Raw genomic sequence first — 8,365 nt, forward strand, 5'->3', positions numbered from 1 at the left:
GACACCCTCAGTAGCACCCTGCCAGACTGGAAGAAATTAGTGGGCTGCAAAATCACAAAGTCCTAGGGTTGGTAACAAAAGTTTAGCCAAAACTGGCTGTATATTAAAATTTGCTGAAAACAGGGATAAGAAAAGACCAGCGCAATCCCAGAACGCTTAGTCAACGACTGATAGTCGCCAACTTGTCAACAGAAGTCATTAGTAATATCCATTAGCTGGTGTGTCCAGCAGTGAGTTCGAGAGAGGTGGCGCGCTATTCAGATTAACCATTTCACGGGAGCTGAACGCTAATGCAAGAACATCAGCGTCACGTTACTCCAGGGCAAGTACCACCAACGTTCACCCTCTTACCTGCATGCCATATTTTCAAATATGCCACCAACATAATAAAAGAGAGGTAACCAAATATGGGCAGGAGAAACCGGCTCGCTTCACATGTACCAATAACGCCGTTGACAATGATATCAACATCAAGTGGGTCCAGTCAAGCAGATGCATATTGTATCGACGACACATCTGATACGTGGGCCATTCTGTCTTGGAGACAGACCTCTTCAACTGCCCTGGAAGGTTGCAACATGTGCGGCGATTGTTCGAGTCTGCAAGCCGCGGAATGAGTGGTGAGAACGAAAGAATGGTGTGCTACCCTTAGGTACAAGGAAGGTGCGCAGCCTAGAAATGCCTGCGACTGACCAGTTAGAGCTAGCGTAGCTGCTACACTACCCAGAGACAGGTCTAGACGACAGCACTCGAGCTGCCGAGGTTCGGCCAGAACCATATATTATCATCATCAATATTGGCTTAAGGACCACTTACTTGTCGTAATGGTTAGAATAATAATAACAGTGATGATAATATCAGCAGAGACATAAGCTAAAATCATGTCATGCGGTGCACGCGCCGGCAGGTTATATTCAAATTCTATCTAACCCCAAAACACAGATGATAAGGTATAAAGACAACCAACCGTTCGAACTCAAAAAAGGCAATACTGCACAATCTGTGCTGCGTATATTGAGTTAACAAAGAAGCCCTCAGCAAAAGTGAAATACAAACGAAAGGAAAACAGGCAATGAAACAAAAGCGAGAGGTGTTGGGCACCCATTGAGAGAATGGGTGCCTGCGCTTGAATGACAACGCGCATTATCACACTGGTCACGTTCCAAACAGGAGCGTCAAAGAGGACCAAAAGCATCAAAATAATCGCGTCACAGCACACCGACGTCTGTGGAAAAAAATGAGGAACGTATTCCAAAAGGGGCACAGCAACAACGAGTAGCATCAAGAGGGGCCAAACTAAGCAGGGTTACTTCGGGAACTCCGGCTGTGGTATCAATCCAAAAAATCAAGCATCCTCTTGTTTCAGTGGTTGCTTCAGTTCATCAGTATCACCAACGATTGCAACCTTGATGTTGGTAGCTTCTGCATAAGTTGGCAGTGGAGCATACTGAAAAGTCAAAAATACGCGAAGGAATAAACAACTCGTTTGAATTCATCAATTATGACAACTTCCGCATAAATTGTTCATGCACCTTCCTCGGTCTTACCGGTCCCGATACTAGTATGAAAAGTCATTCTACGGAACACATGCAGACTCTCCAGAGGATACGGACCACTAAATCCAAGATCCGGTCGTTTCGTTTGACCTTACGAAGTTTAGTTTGTGAGTGAATACGAAGTATTCAGCCACCAATAGCCACAAGAAAATGGCTGGAAAAATGAGCTAGATACGACCATTTACATCCTTTGATAGAGGAGTTATATAGATTTATTTCATGTTGCCCACATAACGGAAAAACAAAAGAGCATACAATGAGCCGATTGGGAAGTACACTGAGTAGCTAAGTAGTAGTAGTGGGGAAAACCAGTGCCCAAAAGTCCGGGTTGTAGTATCGAATGGCTAAGTCGTTCCCCAGCAAAGTCGGATGACGTAGGTGATCAAAAATCGGAGAAATCTTAAATAACGGAATACGTTAACGTCACAAACACGGCTGAGCCACAGGATAAGAACCAGCTGCTTCAGAATGCCTTCTGGAATGTTGCTCGCTGTGCAACAGCTACAGGCTACCTGCGCCGAAACGTAGACGGTGATGGGGACGCTCCAGTAAGTTTTACATGTTTCAATAGAATCGACTGGAAGCCGTTCAGCTCCAGCTACAAGGCAACTCCTGGAGGGGTGAAGCAACAAATTTTACGAGTCACCGCATAATAATAAATAATAATAATAATAATAATAATAATCGTTCAGCTGTAGCGCCCTTTCGGCGCCTAGCTGCCATGCCACCCGAAGGAAACACGAGAGCTGGGATGCTGTCAGGTTGCCCAAGCCTAGACAGGGGAAGTCGAGAGGCAGAGGTGGGGTTCGAATCACGGACCTCCGGGTCAGTAAATTCGCGCTCTAACCACTTGAGCTATCTCGCCCCCGAGTCACCGTCAGGTCTATCTGTAATGACATGATAAGCATATTCTCAGTCATGCACACATGTAGAGCAGGCCCGAGGGAGACCCCAATACCACCATGTATGCAAAGCCACTTAGCCAGTCCATAAAGGTGATAACACGAGGCTGTGAACAACCAAAGGCAGGAAGCCCAAATCATTAGAGTCCGAATAGCATCGAATATAAACACCAACACGACTGGAACCAAAGATGCTCTTACATTGATCGTTTTGAACAATCTGGCTTCCCTGCTTGAAAAACAAGAAGTTTATTTGAAAACCAATGTGGCAGTCTGTCATCTCTCATAAAAAACTCGGACGTTTTTTATCTCTCGCATCGCACCTGAGATGCGCTCCAAAGTAACACTGAATAAGTATATTTGTCATCTTAGCAGGTGCCGTTAAACCATCACCTGACCTGGATACCGTTCTACCGCACGGACCATTCTATTGTTAAATTCAGATAAACTAATCACGCTATGAAGAATTCTCAAGTGAAGTTACTGAAATGACCAATCAGGAAATACGCGAGGGCGTGCTAAGCTTGAGTGTAACAGCGAACGAAAGGACACTCGACGATAAAAATGGAGTAGCATGTGGAAGAGAGGGCCCAAGTTCAACGGCCAAAAAAGCGTCAGCTCAAAGAGCAACAGAACTACACACTGCAATGAGAAGACACTGCCTGACAAGACTAGCTAACAAAGGCCAATCAACTCACTCGGTAGCCACGTGAAGTACCGTAACGGCGACGTACACACAGCACGAGCTGCACAAAAAGTAGGACAATCAAAGTCGACAGTGTTACCACGAACAGCAACAAAAATGGGGCATGGAGCATTCGGCGGAACCAACACTCCACATCCTCGCCAGAATATACCGAGTTCGAATTAACGGGAGCTTGATGAGCGAACATCATGTGATGTGGCACTTGATCAGATTGTGACCCTGCCTTTTCATTCGGTTGGACTGGCGCATGTGGAAGAACGTCCTCCGCGGTCGAATCTCCTTCCTCGACTGAAGAAGACAGTTAAATTTCAAACATGCAGTGCTTCTGAGTAATAGTTACTCTCTCACTACCACAGGCCTTAATAATCCGTTTAAATCTGGGAAACAAAGTAAAAGGGCTATCACCTACGCGGCGATGCATTGGCAGTGCACAGTGATCGAATTTTGACTATTCACCATCACTAAAAAACCTCATGCAAGGTTTACAGGCTGCTACACCTGCGTAGCCACATAAGATTACACCAAATACTTCTGAACCGATTGACAGTTATGGGCTGAAACTGACAGGTCAGGTCATCGACTGCAACATCGCATAAGGCGTTTAAAGCTCATTAAGTGGTCTTGGAGCAACCAATTTCACTGTGTACAAAGCAGCCATGAGCTTACTATTTGCAGGCGCTCACAAGCCAAAAAACAGTCCACAAGGTGCTTTACCTGAAAGATTATTATTCAACGTATTTCTAAACTGCGTTGTAATCCAATGTGGATATTCGTCAAACTGGCTGTTCACTAGTGGTGACTAGATACATAATTCCACCGGAATAATAAACACTCAAGAAAAACCCGGCAAGTGTCACGGCACAGGTTTAAAAGTCGACTGGACTACTTTAGTGAGGATGAGGTTCAAGACCGAAAAGCTCAGTCACACACCGCCCTTCACCTCGAGGGGACTCACCGGGAGGACCAGTGGATCCTAAACGTGGGCTTATGGTGGTATGCTTAAAACCGCCAACCTCCACAATAGAGCTTTTGTTTTTCGGTATCGAGAACATCAGTTCGGGAAATAGTCAAACAGTGTTATTCCTTTATCTAACTAGGTGGTTTTCGGGGCAGTTTGGAGCGTGGGTTATCATCGGTCTATATATGGTTTCCATACAGGTGGCTGAACAGCACGAAATGACAGTTGCCAGACATACCGGCTTCGGCATTGTCTGCTCGCCGTCTTGGTGCTAGATGAAAGTTCACAAGCAGCAAATGACAGCTGCCTTCGAAACTCTGGGTGAGAGACTAAACGGTAGATATAGACAAAAGTTCGCCTACCTGGGCGTGACGTAAGGTGCTGTTACTGATTCCCGCACCATTATCCATAACCAGAGATACTGGAAACTGGCAACTAATTGCACTTGACCAGTTAGGCCAGTGGTGAAACAACGCAACCAATCCCCCTTTGATGTATCACCGTCCCTACGCCCTGTCCTATAGGTCGTATTGTAGCTAATACACACATGGTACTTCATTAAAACCAACAGTATCGGAACGAAGAAAGGCACACACTCACTAGGTATGAAAATCCGAATTCGCGACACAACTACCGGTTCCGAGTTTAATTCGGTGTTGGCGTTGGCGGTATCATCCGGTTTGCCTGGAAAAAAAGTTGTTATACCAAGAATGGTGCTACTCTCGTCCGCCAGATGGCGTCAAAATGACACGGAAACTCACCGGATAACATTTGTGACACAAAGTCACGGAAAACATTCATGAGGCCAAATGCACTGTGAACCATACAGGAACTTAGGAAAACCAGCTTACCCAAACGAACCATCAGTGGTTTCGAACTGCTCGCAACCAGTTTCGCAAGCTTTTTCATCCTCTCCTGTGTAGTTATCCTCACAAGATTTCTTGCACGTGGGGCGAAGTTTTGGGTCTTCGGGCGCGTGAGTTAATGCGTATGCATAATAACATCCTTGTGAACAGGCATCCTGAAAAGCAAGTTGGGAATAACAGTATCAGTGGATTCCTCGCAAAGCAGATTACTACGCTACAATTTGCACGACAGTTAGTTGCAAAATGACCGGGTTGTGTGCAGAATAAAGTTCAGTACTCAACCAAAGGGAAAACATACGGATTGATGCGAACATTCTCATGGCCACGTCAAACGATCGAAGTCGTTCACTGGGTAAACGGCGTATCCCTAGGTCACTTTACGGGTGCCGAAATGAGAAGAAACACTATGAAAATGCTGTTTGTCACTGGCCCGTGACTAGAAGTACAGATGGACCTTCATCTTCATGGGTGCACTGTAGCTAGCTTGGCTGACAATCCAGCCCTTGGAACACTTCGGCTTTTGTTTGCGAACCCGTAGTTCACATTCAACTCCACCCACCATGAGGTCCGTCTTCCTTCAACTGTTCTTAGAATAGGTCCTAACCATGGGGAGTCCTTTCCAAAGTCTAGACAAGGGGAGTCGATATATGGAAGTCGGGTTCGAAGTATGGACCTTCCGGTCAGTAAATTGACGTTCTAACCACAAGCCATCTCGCCCCCTAATCGCTGTCTACTGAGGCAGGTTATGCTAACTCTCAGAATGGTGAAAACTGTGACGCGGGCATCCCGTGACTTACTAGAGAGGTGTCGAGAGACTACGAGACGCCTGAGTATTTGATGCGATCCGTCCTCAAGGTAGTCCCCATGATTCTCCGCGTGTTTAGCTGGAGATGCTGTAAGAAACGCCCTTTAACCGATGTCCAAAGCTTTCTCATTCCAGATTATCAGGTAGGGCATTTAGAGGTATAAGATAATAATGGTAGTCCGTCCCTAGCACCCCTTCTGTGCCTAGCTACCACACCACCCGAAGGAAGCACGAGAACCGGGACACTGCCAGATTTAATGAGGAACGTAAAATAGCCAAAGTTTACCACGAACCGAAGCTCCCAGCTCACGTCTTGAAACTGCGCAACAATGCTACTAGTCAGGATGACTGGGGTTGGGTGCCTTTTGGAGATGCTGCAGCGAGTTCTAAGGCAAACCATTGGATTGGTTTCATGACCTTGCAATCCCAGGTACTTAGATGCGGTAGAACACGTAGCGAATCTCTCCAGCCTGTGCTTGAGTTCATTACGCGGCACCGTCCTTAATTCCCCCTTTTGAGAGGGGAACTGTAACCACTCGAAATTTTTCCTATGTGAGGATTACGCCAAAAAGTGCTTCAGCCCTCGGTCAGAGTATCAAGCAAAATTTCCGGTCACTGTCCGTCGCTGCTTCTAATCCCCATTCAATAAATCATCCAGTGTATTTCTCCATTTCCTCGTAATTTCGCTTATGAATCGTCGACAAGCAAGACTACCGTTTGACCATACGAACACTATGAAATCACTTAACGCATCAACCTCAAGATTCAAACATGAATATGTCACAATATGAACGTCCCTAGGCATTTACCTGTTTTGGTGAAGCCGTACAGCTGTTTGTACAATCGTCCAACCTGGAACCGGACGCCGAAACCACCAAAAACAGGAGAAGGAACGGGACCATCGGCTTGGAATGCAATGAACCGCGCCTTTCAAGGTCGCGTCGAACACTGGTCAGTGTATTATAACGAAATCGGGACAATCAGCTCAAAGGGTTTAGGCGTACAGTAAAGTCACTAAATCTCACACATATGCCGATCCATCTTACACGCACTCGGCAGGGAAGCCAATGGCTCTCGGAAAGTTACTACGTGACAAAGATGCTCGTGTTTATGGACAGCTTAACCCAAGCAGAGGACGAAGGACTCATATCGGATGCCATAGATTTCGACTTCTCAAAAGCATTTTATGGGGTCCCACACGTCCCGCTGCTTCACAAAATCGAGTCTTGCGGGATTCTATGGAAAACCCTTTACTGCATCAAAGCGTTCCTATCAGACAGATCATTCCGAGTGAGAATAGGCTCGATCTGCTCCTCTCCAGCGCCGGTCTCCATCGGAGTTCCTCAAGGCTCCGTCTTGGGACCACTCCTGTTTCTGATCTACGTCAAAGATCTCCCAGACGTTCTTGCGAGTCCATGTCTACCTTTTGCGGACGACTTGAAATCCTGGAGTTCCAATGCCAGTGCCCTCCAAATGGATGTAGACGCTGCCAAGCAGTGGTCGTTGGACTGGCACCTTCCTCTGAATGATGAAAAGTGCGTCCATATGTCTTTTGGAGGGGATTCAGCGAAAAAAGGAATGGTGAAAAGGGACCAGAAGACATCATGAGGATAAATGCCACACACTTGTCCTTCTCACTGCACCATGAGAAATCGTCACAGAAGACATTCGCCATTTTACGGATGATCCGACGCACCTTGTCCCGTGTCACGCGCATGGACTAACAAATACTCTATAGGGCCTATGTCAGACCGCTCCTGGAGTACGCCAAACAAGTTGTCTATTCAGGACGCACGAAAGACGTCACCCTCATTGAGCGTATCCAGCGGGCCGCCACGAGAATGGTTGCCGGCCTCAAATCCGTGGATTACGAAACGCGTCTTTCCCTGGAGTACTGTCGCCTCCGAGGGGACCTAATTCTTACATATGCCCTGTTTGAACAAAGCCTGGAAAACAGATTTTAACAATTGACCCAGCAAACACATGGCGGGGACATAGTAAGAAATTTTTAAAGTTCAGAGCACATACATTCATTAGACAAAATTATTTCTCATTTCGGGTAGTAGCTGCCTGGGATGACCTTCCTCCGATGGTTGTGCACGCTCCTTCTAGAACCCAGTTTAAAGCACTATTAGACATTTATTTATGCGATTCCTCGAGCTGGCAAGCATACTGCCCCGCGCTGAGAACATAAAGAGCAGTGCTACACCCTTTTTCACTTGTGCCTTTCTGATGAATGACAGCCACCGACAGACATGAACAAAACCGACCCGGGAAGCTTGGGCAAAACCCTCGATACTGTGCATCAATCCGTGAATCCCTGTAACCTCATGTCGAAACCGCACTTCACAAAATGATCTGAATGAGTGGGGTCTAATACAAGTACATGAAGTGTGCATTTTACAAACTAATCCAGCATTGACATCAGGTTTAAAGAATCTATGATGCCATGCAAATCGGATACTCGGTTAGGTGGGCCGATCGCACAACACAACGAAGTTATGCTATGCATATATGGTCTCGAGGCTTCTGCTTATAATTCAGGCTTTTAGCGTTTTGTACCTTCATTTTA

The 8,365-nt window shown here is 46.3% G+C and overlaps 1 protein-coding gene across 1 annotated transcript; it reads right to left on the minus strand.

Moving 5' to 3' along the window:
• Positions 1 to 969: 969 nt before the first annotated feature.
• Positions 970 to 6,744, minus strand: T265_08883 (hypothetical protein; the record flags this gene model as incomplete). Its single annotated transcript, XM_009174805.1, has 7 exons — positions 970 to 1,447; positions 3,157 to 3,204; positions 3,316 to 3,452; positions 4,723 to 4,806; positions 4,884 to 4,936; positions 4,974 to 5,143; positions 6,603 to 6,744. The coding sequence occupies 7 exons, from the start codon at positions 6,693 to 6,695 to the stop codon at positions 1,346 to 1,348; spliced, it is 687 nt and encodes a 228-aa protein (XP_009173069.1).
• Positions 6,745 to 8,365: the final 1,621 nt, after the last annotated feature.

Source organism: Opisthorchis viverrini, assembly GCF_000715545.1.
Source record: "Opisthorchis viverrini unplaced genomic scaffold opera_v5_243, whole genome shotgun sequence".
Taxonomy (NCBI): Eukaryota; Metazoa; Platyhelminthes; class Trematoda; order Opisthorchiida; family Opisthorchiidae; genus Opisthorchis; species Opisthorchis viverrini.